This window comes from Ochlerotatus camptorhynchus, unplaced genomic scaffold (assembly GCF_037179485.1).
Source record: "Ochlerotatus camptorhynchus isolate MF236.1 unplaced genomic scaffold, CSIRO-AGI_Acam_v1.1 ptg000178l, whole genome shotgun sequence".
NCBI classification, from domain to species: domain Eukaryota; kingdom Metazoa; phylum Arthropoda; class Insecta; order Diptera; family Culicidae; genus Ochlerotatus; species Ochlerotatus camptorhynchus.
In genome coordinates this window covers 1,872,674-1,898,070 of record NW_027040668.1, presented here as the reverse complement: position 1 = coordinate 1,898,070, position 25,397 = coordinate 1,872,674, and the positions used below count along the sequence as shown (strand labels likewise).

Sequence of the window (25,397 nt, the reverse complement as noted above, 5' to 3'; positions counted from 1 at the left end):
ACCATCACCACCTTCCGCAAAGATGGTAGGGAATCCATTATCGACGTCACTTTCTGCAGTACGTCGCTAATGGGGTAGAAGGCGAATAAAGCTCCCGGCCCGGATGGAATTCCCAACGTGGCGTTGAAGGCGGCGATCCAGACGTTCTCGGACATGTTCAAGATGGTGCTGCAGAAATGTATGGACGAGGGTCAGTTCCCTGATAGGTGGAAGGTACAAAAGCTTGTGCTGTTGCCAAAGCCCGGAAAACCGCCGGGGGATCCTGCATCGTATAGACCAATATGCTTGCTGGATACTGTCGGAAAGTTTTTGGAGGGGATCATCCTGAACAGGCTGACGAGATGCACGGAGAGTGAACCCGGATTGTCGGAGAGGCAGTTCGGATTCCGTTAAGTGAGATCGACGGTGGATGCAATTCGTACAGTGATTGACAGAGCCGAGAAAGCTTCTAAACAGAAGCGGAGAGGTGATCGATTCTGCGCCGTGATTACGATTGATGTGAAAAATGCATTCAATAGCGCCAGCTGGGAGGCCATCGCGAAGGCGTTCCATAGAATGAGGGTTCCAGATTACCTCTGCAGGATTCTAAGCAGTTACTTCCAGAACCGGGTACTGGTCTACGCGACAGACACGGGGCAGAAATCGCTTAGAATCCACAAGGCTACATTCTAGGTCCCACGCTGTGGAACGGAATGTACAATGGCGTGCTAAGACGCTGGAAGAAGTGGAAATGCTGGCGGCCGATACGATAGATACGATTGGTAACTGGATGCAAGGAGCGAAGCTGCAGATAGCCCACCACAAAACAGAAGTGATGTTGGTCAGTAACTGCAAAGCAGTGCAGCGGGCAGAAATCACCGTTGGAGAGCACATCATTGTTTCGAAGTGCGTGCTGAAGTATCTGGGAGTGATAATCGACAACCGGCTAAACTTTAACAGCCACATCGAATGTGCTTGCGAGAAGGCCGCGAAGGTCATCAACGCAATTATGTATAATAAATAAATCATGCCGAACAATTCTGGTCCAAGCAGCAGCAAGAGGCGTCTTCTGGCTAGTATGTCCTCACCGATACTAAGGTACGGAGGACCAGCCTGGATTGAAGCGCTGAAAATGAAGCAGAACCAAAGAAAATTGAGGATTACGTTCCGGCTCATCATGCGAGTCGTGAGTGCGTACAGAACCATTTCGATGAAGGCAGTATGCGTTATCGCCGGTATCATCCCAATCGGTATCACCTTGGCGGAGGACTACGAGTGCTATATGCCGAGTGAAACCATAGGTGTACGAAAAATGGTGAGAACGCTGTCGATGGCTAAGTGGCAGCAGGAGTGGCATGCACCAGAGAACGGTAGATGGACACACAGGCTAATACCGATTCTTTCGACCTGGGTGAACAGGACGCATGGAGAAGTCAACTTCCACTTGACGCAGTTCCTGCCTGGTCATGGCTACTTCAGGAAGTACCTGCATCGGTTCGGACACACAACGTCACCCTTCTGCCCGGAGTGTAAATCATAATCGTAAATCATTATGGTGCAGGGCTAGTACGATGAGGACAAAAATGCACTTTTCTTATAGTAATTCCCATATAAACTTCAAAGAGCCAGTGCAGAATCAGTTCGCCACCAAATTAGCTCAAATTTTGGGATATTGATCAGCCTGATTTGGATCCGATTGATCTTGGTGGATCAAATTGATAAGTATTTTGCAGCTGGCAGAGAACCAATAGTTCGGAGGGCCCTTTAAAAAAACTTCGTTGTTGAAATTGATTCGTGTGACTTCATCCATCAGCATTTGCAGCCTTTCAAGCTGTATCCGACATCACTAGTTAATTCAAACATGCACTTAAATTTGAGAACTGTTCAAATATATTTAGACAAAAAGCATGGTGTGTTCGTCCCAAGTAGTATTCAACCTGATAATATGATGAGAAATAAGAAAGCTGGATTGTAAATTTTGGGATGAATCCAACATATTTGTCACACTCAACGGTCAGTATCTGAATCGAAAACCATGTTTTCCAAAATGTTTATTTAGTAGGTTCAATATCTTTGAAAGCTCTGCGGACCCGAAGGACTAAACAAATATTCCTATATTTTTTTGTACTTGCAACGCATCGAATCTCCGAAAAACCCTTTCTGCCGAGGATGCTGATGTTCGTTTTTGCATGCTTTATCGGCCTCCTGATGACACGTCCATTATCACCACCTCTTCATGCAGCACCTCTACCACTTCCTTTGTTGATTTGCTGGTGCTGTCTGACAATGCACCTACAGTCACTACACCAAGTTGCAAGGAATTTTGTAGTTCAAGAAACTTCGTGGTACTTCAGAGAACTTTTTAAAAGTTCAGGAAACTTTCTTGAAGTGCAGATTTTTCTTTAAAGTTCAGCTAACTTTGTAGAAGCTCACCAAACTTCAGTGAACTTCGTAGAGTTTCATCGAACTGCTTCGATAACTCTTCTTCTACGTACCTGAAAAAGTTATAAGACAACGACACTTCATACACCTCGTTGATTAGTAACACTTATGCTTCGTTTGACTCTAATGTTCCGTTAACTGTTTTCACTAGAACACTGTCCTGATTTTGAATGTTTCTTTGGTATTATTATTATATTTTGTTTTATGCATTAAGACTAACATATGTCAGATGAATCATGAGCTAAATTTAGTGAAATTATTTGAAGTTCTGAGATCATGGAAAATTTCAGAAAACTTCGTAGAATTGGGAACTTTATACAAGTTTAGGTATCTTCGTAGAAGTTTATTGTTTAATGGCAGGGAACCTCTTTATTATTCAGGGACCTTTTTTATAACTTAAGAGCTTTGATGAAACCTCATGGACTTGAAATAGTTCAGAGAATTCCGTACAAATTCAGGAAATTTCGTGCCTCGAACTTTGCGGAAAATCAACGAGAAACGTAAAAGTGAAGCAAGCTTTGATGATGTTTTGTAGACTGCGTAATAATTCGAGGAACTGCGTATAACTTCATAGAAGTACAGGGCATTTTGAAAAAGTTCAGGGAATTCCGTAAATATAGAAAACTTCAGGGATCATCGTTTCAGTTTAGGGAACTTCATAGCAGTTTGTCAGAGATCTTAAAAATCTCAATGAAGATGAAGGTTTTGGACCATCGTTTAATTTCAAGTTACTTTGAAATTTGAGTAATTTTTTTAAAACTTAAGGAAATTTTGTAGATGTTCAGGAAACGTTGCATAAGTAACAGGATATTCTTTCAGATATACTCCCTACCCGAGCAAAGCTGAAGATCAAATTGAATTCAAAATTTGCTGTTATGATGTAACTTATTTTGAATACTCCAGTTGATCTCATTTTGGTTGACTTAACGGTTAACACAGAAAAAATGAGACCACAATGTTACACTGTTGAATCAAACGGAAAATTAATCCTGCTATCAATTAAATCAATTTGATTACTGATTTTGCATTCATGTTGTTTAACTGTATACGGGCCTGGTGTAAATGGTTAGCATCCATGCTTCTCACGCTGAAAGACTTGAGCTCAAATCTCATCCCGGGCAAAACACTAACGACCTAAAATGTGTTATACAAAATAAATAAACAATAATGGTTAGTTCAACAACAGATGAACTTAAATTAAATTTTAAACAAGAAGTTAACAGCAGAACTTCAAGGTAAGTTGTTTTTATTTAAAAAGTCTTGACTGTATAATGAAAGCACAATATGGTATCAGACTTCTGTCGCGGAAATTGAAATCAAAATTAGTTTTCATTATGATGGGAACTGCAAACTGTAATATCGATTTGCTTTCATTTTGTTAACAGACTTTGCTCGGGTAGACAGCCAGGAAGTTTTAAAAGATCAGCATTTGCTGATGTTCTTCTGATCTGAATTAGCGAGTTGCTAAAAAAAAGGATGACTTAAGAATGTGCTTAAGTTTTTGAATATCATAACTTTTCAAATGGATAGATCAACTTTCAACACGGTATTTTCCAAATTTAAACCATACACTCTGGCAACATGGTGGCAACATGGTGGCAACATGGTGATTTGATTGGTTGATCTGTTGCAGGTTGTAGCAATGGCTGTACCACTTTCTGGTTTGTTGTAGCGAGATGGTGGCGCTTGGTGGTCACTTTGTGGAATTGGTGCCGATACTCAGGTGCTTCCTTCTGACACTGTTGGTATACAAAGGCAAGGTCGCCCATTACCTAACCGAAAAGGTTATTTTTTCTTAGGGATTACGGACATCGACGCGAAAACGATGCCATCGAAACCCGCAGAAGCCACCTAGATCGTACCGTGCCAACCAGAAAGCGATTTGAAGGAACGGAACAGAAGGTCGGTAGACTTGGTGATATTAAGAATTGGAATGGTAAATATATCACTGCACTGGTCTACACGCTCATCTGAGTTAAAGCCAACGATGCCCGCTCATGTCACTATTTTGCTGCAGCTATTTAGCATAGACCGCGCCATCACTCAGTGGGTCACCGCTTCTGTTATAGAATTTATCTGAATGCACATTAAAAAAAAATCTGAACATTTTTAAAGTAATGGTAACAAAGTACAAGTGAAAGCGTAAAGGTAATACGCCAAGAAAAAAATGTTCTGCATTGAATTATCATACCATTGCTGCATTCGTAGCATTTAGATATAATCTATCTACGTATTTTAAACATCCCATCTAACAATATATTGTGTTGCCGATGAATGGTTAAATTACGTTGAAAATGTGTGAACGTCTTGCAACGGGTAAATCCCCGTGCTAAACAATACCGATACACTTTTTGTAAAATTTTTGTCCATTCTATATTTTGAAAATAACGTGTCAAAAGATGTTAGTCATGCAAGTGCAGTTAAGTGTTGAACCGGAAAAAAAAATAAACGAAGAATATTCTAATTGACCGGCAAATTAATAGCTTTTGCTATTAGAGAATTTACAAGAATTTAAGCACTGCAAATATATGCTACCTTTCCTCTAAAATAGAAATGGTTTGTGCAAACGCAAATGAAATGTCGCTCAAAGCAACCAAGTTTCAACAGCCTGTATTTTTCTTACCTACACCTTCCAGAACTTCGAGCTCTACAGTTCTAGCATTAATCGTAGCACATGAGATGAGGCACATGAGATCAGCGCGTGCCTCGCGCACGCAAGGATTTTTAGGTGTCGCATTTGTTTCTCGCTCGTATCTTATTCTCGCGTGTCTCTTTCTCGCTCGTCACATGTTGTTTTCGTTGCGACGGGAGACGGTTTGTTGAGAGTCTCGGCAGCACATTTTTGCACACACGAGGAAAATGTAACTCTGGTAGCAATGAAAAGTGTGAAGCTTGATTTGGATACAAAATTTGTATCCAACATAGCATAGCATAATATAATCAAGATTGCACAATGTCGTAGGTGGTACGACCTCCAAACTGTTGTTAAGAAGGAGACCCACCTTCATCCGTTGCTGTTAGATAGTAATTTGTGATTAATTACTACCTCTTAGATAAAGGATGTGTCTCCCTCCAACAGATCAGAGCTGTCCTGGCCACGTCGTCCTTGCATCTGCTGGGGAAAGGGGAGGAATGTTAGTCCGACACTTACTTAAGAGAGATGCAGAGAACTCTACGACCCCTCATAAGTGCCACGGGAAGGGTGGATTTTTGTAAGTAGGGAGTGTAAAGGCCCAATTGCAATGTGGCCGGAAGCGGAACGGAAACGGAAAGTTTGACAGTTGTCACTAATGACATCAAGATGCCTAACCGAAGTCGATTTGGATCTAATTAGTTTTCAATCCGACAAGTAGGCTTACTCAGATCGGGCTTTTCCGCTGCCGTTGCCGTTCCGCTTCCGCCGTCATTGCGCTTGGGCCTTAAGTCATAGGATACGCCCAGCCGGCGTTGCTTGGCAATCGTTATATCAAGCATTTAATAAATATAAGCTGTAAGTAGTTTATCTGACCGTTGTTGCTGCCCATTACCTAAATATATTATTCAAAACAGTCTTCAGATTTTGGAATTAAGAAACTTTACCAGCTCGATCCCGTTGCTTTTTTGCGCCTGAAAATGTTTGTTGATCCTAAACATTCTGATGTGTAAAAGGTTATTAATAGTATGTGGAATCGTGGATTAGAATGAAGATTCGCCCTTGGCCTAACTCCCACTGTCTGGCAGTGGTATTATGGATAAAATCTGCCTGCAATCATTTCTTATGAATGCAAAGAAGCTTGAACCCGGGAGTTAGAAGGTGACAGCCATTCCAAGAACGCAAGCATTCCGAAGCTATTTTCACACATGATAAGCCCCGCTCCAATACATTATCGATGCAAATATACACCATTGAAAATGCACTGAAAATTTCAATCAAGTAGTGCAATACTTGATTGACGCGTATTTAGTAAGTTTTAAAATGAACGTCTTGAATTAGATGGATATTTCCTATCGAGGACAGAGGAACGAAAAGGTAAATAAACTTAGCTGAGCGTAGCTCTGCGTAGGTTAGAACAGTCGGCACCACATGCAACGGGTAGGAATTTGAAAATTTTCACTGAATGCACTTTTCAACATCACTTCTGTACATTCAAATTAACACTTTAAAAAAAAATGAAATTGTAAATTTATAACATTTTCACTAGAACGAAAACGACGCAGCAAAAAAAAACAACATTTGTATCCAACACAACACAAAATCAAGCATCGTTCGACGGAGATCTTCAATAAATATTTAAATAGTGATAAAAGCAATGCCCAGGATCAGATTTACGGGGCCCTGGAGTGCAGCATTATCATTATCAGCATTATCATCATTAATTTTCTCCAAACTTCTTAATAATAAATTTCTGATCCTCGACTCTGGTGCCCAGTCATAGTTTCAAATATTTTGAATAATCTTCTAAACCCTGTTCTTGACTTTCTAATTTACAGCTAGACCCTGTTCCAGACCCTCAAGTTTCATCTTACAACTCATAATTCTTTCGCAAAAAAATAGTAATGTGCACCAACTACATTTCACTCTCTCTCACTTTATTGAGCCCGAACACTAAAAACTACTAAAGCTAAAGTATCGCTGTATCATCTGTACCCATCCGGGGATATCGAAACCATGCCGCTGCAATCTCCACAGAAGGATCCTCAGCTGTTGCGAGCTCTGTAACGACACAGGAAAAAAACACAGCTAGATACACACCAGTTCGCAGCATGCAATCAGTTTAGCGGGAAAAACGAAAAACTTTTCAGAATCAATTTCACTTTGCTAATCCAGCCTCCCCCCCCGTGGCCCATCACTAACAATGCTGCAGCCTATGATTCTGTGCCGGCGTACGTCGTACTAGACTCTCTTACCTGCAGCATGCTGAGCACACTCTCAAACTCCCCACTGCCGATCTGCTCGAAAAAGTACGAGAAATCATTGCTGGTCTCGAGCTTATCGAAGAATAGCAGGATTATCTCGTCCTGCGGCAGCAGTGCTAATATGTCATCGACTAATCCGTTCAGTCCCTGGGTGGTTAGATTTACTGCAATCAATATCGTCCGTATCCAGGGTGGTGTTGTTGGTTCCGTGTTGGCCGTGGAGCCAGCCAGAAGGGGAAAGAAAAGAGCAAAGGGATATAAATTCATCAACATGTTGACTTTGGATCATATGTATCACCACCTTCTACTGCACACAATGAATCATGCAGGTTGCAGGAAGGCTTCTCCTCGGTGTGAAATTGGTCTAGGCTAGGGAGCCTCCGGTGCGCAAAATTGATTAATAATTCAATCAAGTTCGCAAGCAACCGTATCGTTAGACATGAGATGATGATTCTTATTTGCAAATGGCTGCGTAGGATCGCCCGCTGCGTAAGCTCAATTATAACCTAAGCTTTCGAGGATTGAGCTGCACTTGTGTACCTGCCAATTGTACAAGCAACACACCGCAATCAGGGTGAAATTTCGATAAATGCAAACAAACGTTAACCTGCATCGTTTTCGAATGCACGTCGAATCTGTTTCAAAAAGAACGCTCACAATGATCCGACCGCAAAGCCTTCAATCCCAGTTTGACGTACCGCTAACCAGGCATACCTACATTGTATTATTTTTAGGTGAGACGAAGGTAACTGATTCAGCACGAAATCCAACATGGCTCTTTATTGAAGGGATATTGATGCTGTTAGGCATCTCAGCGTTTATCATCGCATTTTATATGATGCAAAGGCGAGGATTATCAGGTTAATTGTTGAATTTAATGCTGTTGGCACCTATTCGGTAAACAATTAATGTTTTTGGGGTACGCGTTTAACAGGTTCAGCATGCTAATTAAATAATGTGATTGTAGTCTCAATTTTGCGTTTGAGTCGAAAAATACCAGCAACATTCAGTTGTTCCAGAAGGCATATAACTAAACTGAACCAGAATGAATCGAAGATTCTAACATGATTTGGAGTAAAGTGTAGATTAGACACTCCCTTCGCTTTGGTCAAAGAGCGTATAAGGCGTCGTTGTGCCAATTTGGTCGTTGCACATTTCGAGTATGAGAGAGTGATTGCAGTTAGATCAAATATGCAAGTACTTTAATGGATTACGCGAAGTTGCAATAGTGAAGGTATGATCACAATCAAGCAGACTCTTAAAATGTTCATCGATATAGATTTTAACGGTCAATTTAAATGTTTCTTAGTTGGTAGTACAGCGATTTTATACGTGAGCCTCGTCTCAGATGACCATGGTAATACAGTGCACAGCTAAAAATTAATTTTAATATTACATCCAAGAAGATGTACTTCATTCATGTTGAAAATCTCACGTAATTTTTATAGCCATAACAATAAACAAATGCAGTAAAAGCAGCGTAATGTCAGTTCATCCACTGTATTAATGATAATTTTATCCTTTTTGGCACGTAACCCACGTAGCATTTCTTGTTTTATTGCACTCTATTAGTGGTTGTTGAGATCAATTTTATAAAATCACCAATACAATTAATAGCTCCAGCACAACCTTTTGCTAACTTCCAGCTTAGTGGACCACTCTTGATAAGGTTTATAAAGCATGCTTGAGAATCACAATAAAGCTGTCTTTAAACCTTTTGCAAGAAAGCCCCATACTCTACAAAAGGTTCTCATAGCCTCTTTAAGGGGGTATTCCCAATCTTTTGCCTTTTTTCGGCCTGTTTTTCAATTAATTTTTTTTCAAGGAAAATTAATAGTAATGCGCCTAACTCTTTGGGATTCTTGTTTATTGAACATTAAAGTTTACAAATAAATTTTTTTCGACATAAAAAAAGACATTATTGACGTCACAAAATGGCGGCAAACAGACCCCTGTTCGCCGCAAACGCCTGGACGGGCGAAGACTTTTCTCTGGAACGGCTTCATCTGAAACAGATTTCGTGATGAAATTAATAATCTGCATAAGATTCTCTGGAGCTTCTCCCGTTGGCAGCAAAAAATCTTGCAAATTAACAAAATGGCGGCCATATGAAAAAACAGGCGATTTTTAGCCCGCTTTTTTGCAGCTTTAAGGTGCTTCAAACAATGTTAAATGTTAATATTTTTGGCTGAAAGTGGGAGAAGCTCCAAAGAATTTAATAAGGAACAAAATGCGCAAAGATTCAAGTCAATATCTCTTATAGTTTCTGAGAAAAATCTTCGCCCGATAAAAAAAATGTGGTTTCGAGAAAAACGCGTTTAAAGTTTTGACTTTAGTTAAAACCATTTGGGGGTTCTTACCATTAGTCAGCTATGCCTGGACACCGAATTCGCTGATCGGAAAACGGCTTGGGGGGATGAAAGTATATAGTCTAAAGTACAAAAAAACGTGAAAAAAAAAAATTTGATTTTTTGAAAAAAAAAGATCGGGAATAAGAGTAATATTGTATCCAAGTATCCAGTTTTATTACGCTTTGGTGAAAATCAGCTATAAATCCAATTTAATTTTTATTGCATCAAAGCAACCGCCATAAATTAGCTTGTTGTTGATGCAATCAATTTTGTTTCATGGCGACATTAGTGAAAATCTTAAAGAAAATATATGACTTTTTAGAAGTTCCAAAACATATGCGCTTGAAATTTTATCGTGTATATTGGGATAACATGAGCGTTGAATAAATGTGCGTCAAAATATTCAAGTTAACAAAAAAGATTGTTTTATAAATCAAATTAATTTGATGGAATCATCTTAATTTTACAGAAAATAGATCTCAATAAATAAATTCATACCAATGCACACTGGAAATCAGTTCGGATTTCTAATTAAGCCATTATTTTATTGAAATTTCTTGGATTTTATTCCAAGGCCATTTTCGATTTTATTTCGAGCACTATTTTCTTTTTACAAGAGCAATTCATTTTTTTTTTATTTGAGGATAAACGTATATTCCTATTCTACGGGTGTAACCGATGAATTTTACAAACATTTGGAAAAGTTTTGAATGGTACATGAAACTTTATGAAAAGTTATGCGTGATTTCAACTTTTTTGTCATAGAACTGTCACCATTCCATGTATTTCGACCAAGATTGAACAGTGTCACCCCATAAAAAAGGAAAGAAAAGGAAAGAAAATATTCAATGCTGATTGTTGAATTGTTGTGACCATCCACGACTGTAAATCTGATAAGAGACGCAAGTTGGCATAGGTATCATCCTCCGACTCCTGATAATTATATATTTCCTCTTCATGAGTTTTTTTTTGGTGTAGCAATGTGTCCATTCGAAGCTCCATTTACAGCTTCCTTTGTGACATCGGCAGAAAATGCAGCGGTTTTTTTTTTCTTGGTTGAAGTTATTCACGAAGGTTTTCGGCTGACTGTACACAAAAAAAAAAGTTTTTGAATATTACATCCAAACTGCTGCAACTAGGTAAATCCATCGGTTGTGTAATATAACGTTGTACCAACAATCAATACGAAACTAACGATTTTAAATTGGCTCACTACTTGACTAGCCTATTGGTCCCAAGCAAATCGATTAACGTATACCACTCCAGTCAAAATTCTAGCACCACACTATGTTTGTTTTGATTTGCTATGAAAGTTTGACAGATAAAATGAGGGGTTATTGGATTTTCCTATGTTTCGAGGGGTGATTCGACTAGCTTGGGACCGAAGATAGTACCAGAGCTGAGCCAAAAGTTGAGCACATTTCTTCGGGACCTACTTGTCTTAGAATTACCTCTATGGTTGTACGATGTACATCGATTTTGCGAACAAAATTACATCCATTGATGTAATATTGTATCTGTTTTTTGCTCTTACATCATTATTTCATAAATCAGCTTGAATTACATTGATCGATATTACATTTTTTTTTGCTGTGTGGCAAATAAACGGGCTCATGCTAAAATTTTTGTTGATTTTCTTTGCGCTCCGCTTGGAAGTACCGGAAAGTTTTGATTCTTTCTATGTTGTAAAAATAAACCGCCCATTTACACTTCTGACAAGTTGCAACTGAATGCTTATAATTGTTTTTAAATAACTGTTTTATGGCCAACTAGTTTTATTGCGCTTACTTATATAGCAATAAAAGGATTAATTTTTGGGTTTTATAAGGGCAATTCATATGGCTTTTTTATACTTCAAGGCAATCATAAAACCTTTCATAACCGAAAATATCATAAGCATCAGTTGGTTTTTTTTTATTAGCTTTATAGGGGTTTTGTAGATAGCTATAAGAATGTTCTATGACTTGCATTGTATATGAGCGTCATAAGGCTGTGCAGGCATGGAAAATCATTTACATTCATTTCATGCATTCATTTACATTCATTTGCTTCTAACTTTTTTCATCAACAGCATTCCGCAAAATGTTGTTTGGAGCTTTAGTTGGTTTTGTTATTAGCTACAACTTTTGCTCATAACTCAAATCTGTATCTCTTATGCCTCACGAATTAGAGCGGGCAGAACTTGTTACTGTTTTTCAGTGAATGTAAAATACATTCACTTAAAATCAGTAGTGGCTTCTGTTCGCTCTGGTTCGTCATGCATAAAAGATAGAGACTTAAGTTGTTGACAAAAGTTGTAGGTAATAGCAAAACCTACAAAAGTTCTATACATCATTTTGAGGATTTTTGTTGATGAAAAAAGTTAGAGGCAAATGAATGTAAATGAATGCACGAAATGAATGCAAATGATTTTCCATGCCTGGCTGTAGGTAATGGTTGCAGCTGCAATAAAACCTTTTTAAATTTTGAATATAGCCAAGATTTGTTACTTCGGTTGAAACCCTTTGAGCACTGTGGAGCGAAAATTTCAAATTTTGCATCAGTTTTATGTGCGTCTATAACACTAAGTTGAGCTGGCATAACTCCCAGCAGGGACGAAATAAAGTCAAAATATAAATCTGCCTAAATAACGATGCGTCCGCCCCCAACATTGTTTCAAACAGTGTATTATCTAGTTTATGTGGTTAGTTGCAAAACATTTGCACTTTATCGAGCAGCACCGTACTCTACAGGTGGCGAAGGTGGCGTTTGCTACACAATAACTTTGAATATCTACAAAGTCTCTTTATCCTTTCTTCTTGAAATTATGATTAGTTTCCGAACGTTCCGTCAACATTTTCCAAGCACCATAATTTGTGTTTTCTTATTTATCTCATATCATACTTGACTTTATCCTAATTTCAGGAAAAAAAACCTTGAACATGTTCTAAAATTTTCTTAAACATTCGTGGGCAAAACAAAGTTCCCAAACCTACGAGTATGTTATCAAATCAATCAATTATTCACAGAGCAAATAACATGCTAGCCTTTATCAAGTGCTTTTGCTATAACTTTCAGGACCCATACACAATTAAAACACTATATATCGCCTATGTGAGGTCAATACTGGAATATTGCAGCATTGTATGGTCTCCTTTTTCAATCACGCACGAAGAAAGATTAGAATCCGTACAAAAACAATTTCTATTATACGCTCTTCGTAAATGAGGTTGGACATCATTTCCTCTTCCATCATATGAAGCACGCTGCATGCTTATAAACATACAAACATTAAAAGAGCTTCGTGAATATGCAATGGTTTCATTTGTAAACGATATCGTTTCGCAACACATTGACTCCACAGAACTTTTATTAAAATTAAATTTCCATGCACCTACTCGGCAACTCCGAAATCGAAATTTATTTACCATAAAACATCATCGCACAAATTATGCAAAATATGGGCATGATGGCCTCTTACAATCAATACTGCGAAACCATTGACTTTACAATGTCTCGGCATAATCTAAAACAATATTTTTACTCCATAAGGCATTATAACGTATAATAGGAAAGCTGACACTGCTTAATTTGTATTAAAGATAAAATTATACTTTTACCCTTTTTCCCAAAGTTGACAAAATAAATAAATAATTTTTTTTTTTTTTTTTTTTCCTTTATTAACGAGACTTTCAGCCTTAGGCTGGTTCATCTCTTAAAATAAATAAATAAATTTAAGATAACACAACTGTATTCGAATATGTACTAGTCTACGTTGGTTGACGAAATAAATAAATAAATAAATCAAAACCTCCGCAGTATGAAGCCCTTACTGCGCTAATCGAAGTTATGGCGCAACGGACTTCTGTTTCTCCGAGGCCCCCTTTTTAAGTCACAAGTCCTAGGCTAAATAAGGGGACGATTATGGATATGATGATAGTAAAAATCAAATTACAAAAAAGTAAAGATACATGAATATGGATTCGCTAAATGCATTTTACTCAGAATACCTCTGGCGTTTTACAAATCATTACTAATTTGGTTTCTACGATGCTGTTCAATTTATGCTGGAGGTGGTGGATTTGTGATATATTGAGTAGTTATAAATTATGACTGCTGTTAAGATGGCATAAATCAATCGCCAGCATAAAAGAACAGCATCCATAAAAATATATGTAGACTAATGCAAAATGGGACATCTTATGTGGCTCTCGCAAAATGTAGAATGCCAAACTCCTCGAGCATGTGTGCGTGCCAATAATGCAATCGTCGCTACGCAAATCTTGGAAATAAGAACCAGAGATGTTTGTGCTGTTACAATTGATGTTACATTTGGAAACCTTTATAGGCAATACGTTTACTGTTTCAGTGCTAGATTTTTACGTTTATATCAGGTTCTTGTTTTAGACGTTCCCAAGAACTCGTGACCAGGCATGGAAAATCATTTGCATTCATTTCATACATTCATTTACATTCATTTGCCTCTACCTTTTTTCATCAACAGCATTCCGCAAAATAATGTACAGAGATTTTGTAGGTTTTGTTATTAACTACAAGTTTTGCTCATAACTCAAATCTGTATCTCTTATGCATCACGAACTAGAGCGGGCAGAACTTGTTACTGTTTTTCAGTGAATGTAAAATACATTCACTGAAAAACAGTAGTGGCTTCTTTTCACTCTGCTTGATCATGCATAAGAGATACGGATTTGACTTATTAACAAAAATAGCAGTTAATAACAAAACCTACAAAAGTTCCATACATCATTTTGCGGAATGCTGTTGAAAAAAAAAGTTAGAGGCAAATGAATGTAAATGAATGCATGAAATGAATGTAAATAATTTTCCATGCCTGCTCGTGACATTACTACCGAAAGTGTTGAATCAGTCCAGAAAATTTATTGTAATTTAATGTCAGTATGGATAGATCTTGTTTTTGGAAACGTAACTCGAGTTATAGAATTATCGAGTTATAAAATAACAATCCCATAAAAATTCACTATTGCAATAGCCAAGACACTCATTTTTATTATGGTTATATAACTTGATATCGAGTTAGTGGACATCGAGTTGTGGAGAGTTGACTTTACTTCATCCATGTTGCCAAAATCGAGACCTTTTTCGGTGTGACACGCTGGAGTGGCTTAGCGATAAGAATCAATACTCCCTTAACACACCGAACACGATGCCTCCGGTAAAATGTGTAACGGAAAGTTGGCAATGTTTGAAAAATCATTGCTCAGCAATTCATCGGTCGACTTTAAATCTATTGATACCGAATAAATATTTAAAGTATGTTTTTTTCAACTAGCGTCAGAAAATTTGAAGTTTGTCAATAAATGTTTGAGCTATGATTTTGCAAAGATTGCAAGTTTGCCGTTACACATTTTACCGGAGGCATCGTATTCGGAGTGTTAAGTGAATCCGGTTGAAAAACTATTGAAACATTCGTGGAAGTGAGGAGGATCGCTCGGTTTTTGACGGTCTAATTGACCTAAATTTTTCAAGTGGCCAGTGCTGTTATTGGCTATAGTAAAATATGAGATCACCAGTGTTTACACATTGCAGATGCATTCTAGTCCAACGCATCGTTTGTTGCTTCTCTGTCAGGTGATGTGGTAATAACGGAGTAGCAACCGCGAGCGGTTAATCATTCTCATGCTCAATTATGTCTGTACTATCTGAAGTGATTCAGTACTTTCTGAAGTTTTTCTGCAGTGATTCAGTACTTTTCAAACTGATTCCGGGATTTTCTTAAGTGTTTTATGAGATTTTGATCTTTTCTGAAATGATTCTGTGCTCCCCAAAGTGATTCCGATTTTTCTGAAGTGATTGAATATTTTCTGAAGGGATTCCAAACTTTTCTGAAGTGATTAAGTTATAACAAAGTTATTCAGCTCTTGAAGAAGTGATTGTAAACTTGAGAGAATTGATACAGTACTTTCCGAAGTTTTGCGAAGTTGTTCTGTTCTTTCCGGAAGTTTTTAATTGTACGGAAACGGTTGCAAACTTTCTGGAAAGATTAAGTATTTTCCAAAGGGATTCAAAAATTTTCTTAAGTCATTCAATGCTATCCGAAGAATTTTAGAGCTTTTCTGAAGTGATCAATTACTTTCAGAATTGATTTCAAACTGTTCAAAAGTGATTAAATTCTTTCTGAAGTGATTACAAACTATCTGGAATTATTCAGTACTTTTCGGAGTGACTGCAAACATTTCTGAAGTAAGCGGCGCCGGTGGTGTAGTGGTCAGCGTGATTGCCTCTCACCCCAGCAGGCCTGGGTTCAATCCCAGTCGGCGCCGTCGGTATGTTCTGAGGCATAACATATCTGATCACGCCTTCCTTCGGAAGGGAAGTAAAGTCGTTGGTCCCCGGTTCATGAGTTGATGGGTCGAAAGGTAGAGTCCAGGTGTGGGAGCTGCCTCCCTGGCGTCGGTAGCATTGGTGCTCAGCACGGAAAACAAGATTGACGGAAAACAAATCAAGGAAAAAAAATTCTGAAGTGATTCAGTACTTTCAGGAGTGATTCCGAATTTTTATGAAGTGATTAAGTACTTTCTGAAGTGATTCAATTATTTTAATAAGTGATTCAGTACTTTTCAAAGTGATTCCGAGCTATTCTAAAGTGATTCAGTACTTTCCGAAGTTATGTCGATCTTTTTTATATGATTCCAAACTTCTCTCACCCCAGCGACGAAAAACAAATCGGGGAAAAAAATCTTCCTGTACGTAAGGGGCTCTAACTAGGGGAATTTACGTATTTTTGGAAACCTAAGCAGCGACCATCTTTGATATGCAGTATTCGTTTGTTTACAATCTCTTGCTGCCGAAAGAATTGTCAAAAACTGGTTTGAACCACTTTTAAAAAGCTCCAATCTTCTCTAGTGAGAGCGACTATTGTGGGAAACGTCTTTTTATTCGGCAACCTTTCTATTTGAGCTGCGTGTTAAACAGCTATGATTTCATCGGCAACTCAGCAGCATTTTATAGTGCTGCTGTTTCTCAGTGGTAAAAATAAAATAAAATTAAAGCTGATAGTCTAAAGAATCGTTTTAATGCATTCAGCGAAGTGTTTTCGTAAGAAAATTTAGTGAAATTGGCGTTCCAATTTGGGTTGCCGAAAATAATCGGTCATGCCGAAGGCGTAATATCCCCTACTTCAAATTTAATGTTTTTTTTTTATCAATTTTCAAGAATAGTTTTTTCCCTGAACATGTATACCAGGGGCGCTAGCATTATACTTTTTTTTTCCTTGATCATATTTCCTAGAAGCGCAAGTCAATTAAATTTGAAAATTATTTTTCTTATTTTTAATTTATTTTTTATTAATTTTTCCGTAACCTTGTCTACCAGGGACACTACCCATTTCACATTTATATATGTTTTTAAATGTTTCTCTGATCATGTTTAGTAGGACCGCAAGCCACTCCAAACTTAACTATTTTGATGAATTTGTAACTGCAAATGTTTACCCGAGGTGCAAGTATTTTCTAATTTTACATATTTTTCATTTTTTTTCCCTGAAGTTGTCTACCGCAAGCTATTTTCAATTTTTATTTTTTTTAATCTAATTCCCTGAACCAAATATAATGTTTTCATAATTTTCTTTTTCAGGACATGATTATCAAGTGCAAGCCATTTCAAATTGAACGATTTTGTATACTTGATCATGTACTTTATAGGCGCAGACTATTTCAAATTTCAACCTGAACATGTTCACTACTTCTAATTTTCACCCGATTGTGTCTACCAGGGGTGCAAGTCACTTGAAATTTAACATTTTTATTCAACTTTTACCGCAAATTGTGTATTGCAAATTTTATATTTTTTAAGATGTTCCAGATTAAAGTTAATTTAAAACATTTTTTTTTCTTTTAAAAACCTCACCAGAGGCGCAAGTCATTTCAAAATAAATCCGTTTTAATTTTTTTTTCCAGAACGTGTCTATTAGGGACACACAACATTTCAAATTCACGATTTTGATAATTTTGCTCTGAACTTGTCCACCAGGGACGCTTGCCATTTCAAATTTACTGATTTTAAAATTACCTGAACCTGAACCTGAACGTATATCAGACGCTAGTTATTTCAAATTTAATATTTTTTAAACTTTTCGTCGAGCTTGTTAATTGGGGACGCAAGTGTTTCAGGGAAATGACTTGGGTACAGTGTATTTTAATAGTTAAAATTAGCGCTGAGAATTTGCTGTCATTGGATTGCTGTATTTTACATATTTTGTAAACTTTTTTTTCGATTTGCTGCTAAGTAGTCGTCGACTACCTGTAACTACCCACAACCACAGCACTGGAGCTGACTCTTTTGAACCTTTCAAGTCACCAGGTAACACCTATTCAAACAAAGCTATTTCAAGCAAGCTTAATATGAATATTCATATATCAGCAGTGTGGTGATAAGTGTGCGCTATGTTGCTAATAAACAGCCTTTAACTTCACCAAGATCCTTCAGACTAATAAGCTTATCGTCTATTATGCTGAAACAATCGAAAAAAAAAAAACAATATATGAACAAATAAAGTCATCATATCTAGTTAGAAATCCTCTGAGCAAATATCAGTTTGCATACCAGGAATGTAAGTCATCAATAACAGCACTACATGCGGTTGTTGCAAAACTATAAAGATCTTTTGAAGCCAAAGAAATTTCACTTGCTGCATTCCTTGACATTGAAGGTACATTCGATAACTCATCTCACGATTCAATGACTACGTGGTTTCAATCAAAGCATTGTAAATTGGATCAATGAGATGTTATCAAACAGAGAAATATCAGCAAACCTTAGAAGCTTACTCGTCAGTGTAAGAGCAACCAAAGGATGCCCGCAAAGAGGCGTGTTATCACCTCTATTGTAGTCTATAGTAGTTGATGATCTTCTCAAAAATGTAATAGCCCATGGCTTCGAAATAGTTGGCTTCGCAGATGAAATAGTCATAATTTTACGTTGCAAATGTGATTGTATTATCGCTAAGAACGCAAATTGCCTTGAATATGGTATCATCATGAAATGACAACATAAGATTGAAAGGCACACGTTTGGAACTTTCTAATGCTGTCAAATATCTTGGAGTATAATGCTTGATAGTAAACTTAATTGGAAGATGCATCTAGAGCAGCCAATAAACAAAGCTACTAATGCTCTATGGATATGCAAAAGAACATTCGGTAAACAGTGGGAACTGAAACCGAAAATGATCCATTGGATTTACTCGGCAATTGTGAAACCCAGGGTTACTTATGGTGCATTGGTCTGGTGGTCAAAAACAAAAGAGAGTGTTGCTCAGAGAAAGTTAGAAAAACTCCAAAGGTTAGCAACTCTCTCAATAACAGGTGCAATGAAAAGTACACCATCGAAAGCATTGGATGCTTTGCTTTATATGCTGCCATTACATCAATTTGTACAATTAGAAGCCGTGCTCTAAGGATTACAACGTCATTGAAACTCTTTTAAGGAGACCTAAGAGGACATCTTAGGGTTCTAAAAACTTGTAGCATCAACTCTCTTGTAAGGAGCAACGAAGACTGGATGGAGATAAGATACAATTTCAATCGACCTTTTCAAGTATTTTATACAGATGGTTCAAGATTGAATAACCAAGTGGGAGCAGGAGTAACTGGCCCAAGGATAAACCTATCGGTTCGTTTGGGCAGATGGTTAGCGGCACCGGTGGTGTAGTGGTAAGCGTGATTGCCTCTCAAATCAGCAGGCCTGGGTTCAATCCCAGTCGGCGCTACCGCGATTTTCTAGGGCATACAATCTCTGGTCATGCCTTCCTTCTGAAGAGAAGTAAATCCGTTGATCCCCGGTCCATGAGTTGATGAATCGATAGGTAGGGTCCAGGTGTGGGAGCTGCCTCCCTGGAGTCGGTAGCATTGGTGCTCAGCACGGAAAACAAGATCGACGGAAAACAAATCAAGGAAAAAAAATATGGGCAGATGGCCAAATCCAAGTAATTTTATAATGTTCTAGCTAAGGGAGAACAGCCCATAATGCACCCCTGGGGTAAAATGCCCACTTATAGAAAAACAGCGATAACTTTTCCTCAGATGCATTTTCCGGGTAACGGTTTGTGATTGCTTTCAACTGGAGGTTTAACAAATAATTCTTGATCATAAAATCATGTATTGACCTACTGATTCCTTAAAAAAATTGCATTTTGTGCAAAACAGGACACAGTTGTTAAAATCATCGACTGTAAATTAAGCATTTATCATCATGTATCACAAAAAAAAAATTAAAAAATTTACGTTTCGTATATTTTTTAGATATTTTACTTGATGAATCACAGTTTAACATTCTATTGAGATTTTGAGACCTTATTTCTGATGTAACATAAAGAAATAATCATTTGAAATACCGCATCCCTTTGCATTATCTACTTGCAGGGGTTATGGTTTGTTTACCATGGGGTGCATTTTACCCCAATGTTGTGGTGCGTTTTGGCCATTGTTGTCGTGCGTCTTGTCCCAATGTTGTGGTGCATATTGCATCATGAATCAGGCGTTTTGCCCCGCTATCATTTTGGAAGCAATTTAAAAAATACCTTGAAAGTCATGGAAAATCATCCTTTTGTAGTTCTAAATCACTCGATCTTTGTAGAAAACATGGTAATGAACCAAACGCCATTACTTTCTTCTTGATTTTAGCTTCCATTCGCCAGCCATTGACGATTTTGCTTAAAGGGTGCGTTTTGCACCATCCTACCCTATATGTTTGCGTAGAAACTATAAGAGTTCAGATATATCAGTCAAGCTGATCTAAATGCTTCAAAATTGGCGACATGTACATCAAAACTTGTCTGGGCGTGTGTTCAATATCTTCAAAAATTGTCTTGTCATATTCAAGTCAACTTATATTGGGTTCCTGGTCATTGCGGGATTGACGGAAATGAAAGAGCTGATACACTAGCAAGACTCGGATCTTCTCATAAGTTCAAAGGGTCAGAGCCCTTTTGTGGCTTATCGGCTGCATCTTTTAGAATTTAGCTAAAAGCGTGGAAATCTTCAAAAGTTGAGGAAAACTGGAAGAACACTTCCATTGCTAGGCAGTCAAAGCGATTCATTAATCCAAACATTTCTGTGACCTACAAAATTCTTGAACCTTTTTAAAAAAGATCTTAGCATATATACAGGTCTTATAACAAGACACTGTCAGAGCCATTATTAATTGAAGCTGATTGGAAAACTTCAAAATGACGCGACATAGTCTGTGGCATAGAAAAGGTTGGACTCGGAACTTTTGCTTCCAATAAAAGGTGTAAGTTCGTCGACAAGGGGCTGATAGAACCCTTTGATATTTGGAGAACAACTCCCAGTACGGTAGTGCACTTTATTCGAAGTGTAATGTCTTGTTGGGATAATGCTATTAGTGAAACAATGGCGATCACTCCTAATAATAGTGATACGGTATCTAACTAGATAAAGCTAAAAAAAAAATGGGGAATATATCACAATAGATCAGAAAAATGGTCGCAGTGATGAAAATTTTGGACAAAGATTTAAAAAAAAATAGGCCAAACGGTCTATATTCCGAACGGTCATTAGGCTGACCGGTCATTAGGCCAAACGGTCACTAGGCCGATCATCCAGACCAAATTCCACTAAACATTAATGTCAAGAAGGAAATTGTACCCCCAATTGTGGTAACTACTTCCGGTTTCCATGCTCTTCGCAAGGAACTTTTGAACTTTATTAAATTTGCGTTTCCAATTCATATTTTCCGTCAAGGTGAATGCCGTGTTTTGGCTGGAACCTTGGATGGATTCAAACGGCGTCTCGATTATTTTACTCAGAAGCAACATACATTTTACGACACCAAAACTGAACGTCTGTTCAAGGCTGTCTTGAAAGGTCTACCGAGTAGTGAATCTCTGGGTCAGATCAAAGATGAATTGACAAATTTATTTGGAGTAGAGCCAGTCCAAGGAATAAAAATGAAAAGAAAATCTTGTCCTGGCGAATTTAGCACAGGTGGTGGCTTCTTATTATATCACATCACCTTCAACGGCGATAATTGATCTTATTAAAAGTCTCTCAAAGCACCATATTTATTCCAAAAAGTTTGGACAGGCTTCATTGTAAACATGATGCGTAGAAACTTGATGCGAAACTTTTCATTGCACATTCATTGATAAAGTACAAATTTAAGGCTAAAATTGTCAAGCATCAGGTACTGAACTTCAAACACCTTCTAATGCTGAAAGATTATGCTAATAATTTGCACAGAACTTCATCATTTACATAAAGTGCCAAAACCCTGCTTGTCCAATCATTTTTGAAACCTCTAATAGCTAAACGGTCTATTGATCTCCAAATCAAAACGATGCTCACTTTAATATATGACTAAATTAGATTGTCTCTGAACAGTGATGCATATATTAAACAACCCGTACAACCCACCATCCTGCACGTTGCAATAAGCTTCACAAATGCAACCCGCTCGTACTCACAATTTCGTATCGTGTCGTCCGGTTCGATAAACACGTCGTCCACATCGAATCGCAAGCTCAGATCCTTCCATACCTGTTCCAAACTGAATCCGATGCTGTCCAGGTAGCGTCGGAAACTTTGCACCTCACTCAGGTTCATAATTTCCAGCTTTATTTGCGAGTAATCTTCGGTGGAAACGTAATCGAAGGCGCTCTCCACCTCGTCGTCATTGTGATAGTAGTACTGCATCAGCGTTTGCACGTCGTCAAACGGAACCAGGTCGATAAAGTCCATTATGTCCTGCTGCAGATGGTGCGACGGTTGCTCCTGGATGTGGCGAATCGTCGGCAGTTGATAGGCAAATATTTGAGTCGTCCCTGGCGACGACGATGATAAAAGGGACAATAGCGTGGCGAATGCAGCAACCGTCACGGCAGGTGAGATTGTTGCTACCGTTGGCGATGATGGAAACGTGCTCCTCTTCATGATTAGTTCGGGTAATTAATTTACACAGACGGTGTCGTATAATTGGGGATCGGAAGTTTTGCGGCGAATCTGCTCGAGAACTTATGAGGATAAAATATTGCTTTCGACGAGATATGCCATTGATTGCATCTACTTTCTTTGGAGTAGCATTACTGTTCAATCGATAGATTTCAACCGTATCCCACTTCAAGACACCCGCGTGAATCCAGTCGCATTTGATCTTCCAATCTAGCAGCGCTGCACATCCAACTGGGAATGGGTAAATGTTCACACTCCGCACAAAACTCTTTCCCGCGAATCGGAACAAAACTTGCCGCAAACGGCTCCGTGAATGGACTAAAAATTTTCTCCACGCGAGTTCGTCATATCTGGTACAAGTTTTGCCTTTCCGCAGGATTCATAATGGGCCCCCTTCGCTCTCAAGTGCGTCGTTGATTGAATTTAAATTGGTCCCTGGTCAGATATAGACTGTGTCTGCGTGGTTCGCTTGGTCGGGTAAATTTGTAAATAAGTCGTAACCGAGACGTTACCGTCAACAGGCATGAATGAATCGGTGTTGTTACTATATACCCACCGACTAAACGACGACAACGACGACGACGATGACGATGTGATGATTCGATTATCCAATTTATGAGAAGTAGCAATTTGGGGTACGGCTGCAGCAGTTATGTGTCTTGCCAAGTGTAAATAAATAGCGGAAACTTGCCTTCCACATGGAGCTGGCAGCTTGGCTGCAATTTCGAAGGGCAATCAAATCTACAGAATTCATCGCCAGTGCTAATTGAAAGTACTTCCTAATTGGATTACTTTTGGGACTTTGGGGACGGAAATGCACCTCCATCGGAACGAACCGAAATGGCATGCGTTGTCGTCTCTATCATATGAGGTGATGACAGGGAGGCAATCGAATTGGCCAGAGTCGTCCAAGTATAGTCGAATTCGATCATAACTGGCCATCATTTTCAGCGTGCCCCCCAGCCTGGTGGTTCATGGTCAATAGAGGGAATTTACTACAGTGAAAGTGGAATGGGACTTGTTTATCAACTATCACCGACATGTGTATTAGGTTCTGTAATGATTTCAATTTGATAACACAGAGTTAGTTCTTTATAATCAACGTTTGAAAATTGTTTTGATGTTTGTTCATGAACCAATTCTTCTTCTAGCAAATGTTTATGATCACTGTTGGACAATGTTTTGACGTAGTACTACGTCTTTGTGGAATACATTAAAAAACTTGTGTGACGATATAGTGTTAGGTTTTAAACGCTTACAATTTGACCGTTTATGGATGGAGTTCATTTCTTGTCATTCTATTTGATTCTGATTTGATATAAAATTTGTTTGGCGTAGACATTTTGGTAGTTCATTGACTTTTTGGATCGATTCTCTTCATCGATTTTCTCTTTGGATCGCCACGGCCGTATGAAAATTCTTCCTTATATTTTCGACACGCAAGAAGCAACAAACTAACATCTAATATGAAAAGTTAATTACGAAATAGAGATTTGATCAATGGTCTATTTGAAAAGTGACGCGCGAATTGTTCAAACTTTTTGGCCGCAATCAACCAATCGCGTGCTTGCTTGCTGCCCTTATAAAAAATAGCATATATGAATGAATGATTGAACTATTCCACAACTGGTTTGGATGATACCTCGAACACGTCTTTAAGCAAATTAACCATAACATTTTTGTTAAGGTATGACTATCGAGAGAACAGAGAGAGATAGAGAGAGAGACGATCCGATAGCGATGTTATAAAAGAGCGTAAGGGAACTGGGGTGAAATGAATACCCTAAGCAATTTCACCGTTTTCTATTTACCTTTCGTTATTCACGCCAACTTTTATAACACAAGCACTCGCGCGTTGTTCTTTGTACAACAGTGTGAGTTTTACTGATGAGCTACCAATCGATCTGAAACAATATGCATCCCTTAAAAAAATGTTTAAAACTAAAAAAAGCTAAATTTTGATTACAGTAAACTCTCAAAGAATGCGGATACTAGGAAAAATGTTAATGGGAACCTCGTAAACGGATTTGACCACGTGGGATTTGACTTAATTGGTTAAAACATGAAATATATCGAGATCCTGACCAGTCAGAAAGTTGCTGTCTTCGCCGAAGTTGTTCAGTAGATCATAACCTTTTTCTGGTGAACAATACTTCGGAATTTTCTCACTACGTAGCGCTAGTATAAGTTTAAAATTCTTGCAGATAGAAAGTAAATGTTTTGGGCAAAGTTGTTCAGGAAGTGAAAATCTTTTCGTTGATGGGCAGCACAGAATTTTTTCACTACCCTCTCAAAATCCTGACCAGCAAGAAAGTTACTGTCTTCGAAAAATTTGTTCAGGGGGTCAGGATTTTGACGTAGAAGGTACTGGGGGTAAATCGAAAATCTAAAATTGCGACCGTCACGAAAAGGTGTAATTTTTTGAACCCTATAAGCTTTGTCATTTATAGATGAAATTAAAATCCAAAAACACCAATCGATAGGAATTACCTTTCGTAAGCTGTTGCAATAAACTTTTTTTCATTTTTTCATAAAAAAAAAATTGTTTTAAAAATGGACAAATAAAAAGTTATAATATTATCCCTGTTTTCATGAAATATTCGTTCTCCCCAAACCCAGTCCTCATAATCAAGTACAATTTGGTTGCACATCGTGCTGCTTGAATCAGAAAAGTTATAAAACAGCGCTTGTGACGGTGTCTAAACAGGTAGCAGCAGCAGCAGCAGCAGTAGCAGCAGCTACAGCAAAAGCAGTAGGAAGGCGGTTCCTGTCAAGTGCGCAGAGTTCGAGTTTTGCACCTCGA

General features: G+C 38.1%; 2 protein-coding genes across 2 annotated transcripts in view; both read right to left on the bottom strand.

The window, feature by feature from the left end:
* dve (SATB1_N and homeodomain domain-containing protein dve) overlaps positions 1–25,397 on the bottom strand; it is an 897,131-nt gene that overhangs the window by 824,408 nt on the left and 47,326 nt on the right. The window lies entirely within an intron of this gene.
* LOC135701881 (protein G12-like) lies at positions 6,972–22,933 on the bottom strand. Its single transcript, XM_065222825.1, has 3 exons — positions 22,111–22,933; positions 7,309–7,481; positions 6,972–7,114 (listed from the first exon to the last, which is right to left on the bottom strand). Exons 1-3 carry the CDS (start codon positions 22,574–22,576, stop codon positions 7,007–7,009), a joined length of 747 nt encoding a protein of 248 aa, XP_065078897.1. The 5' UTR covers positions 22,577–22,933; the 3' UTR covers positions 6,972–7,006.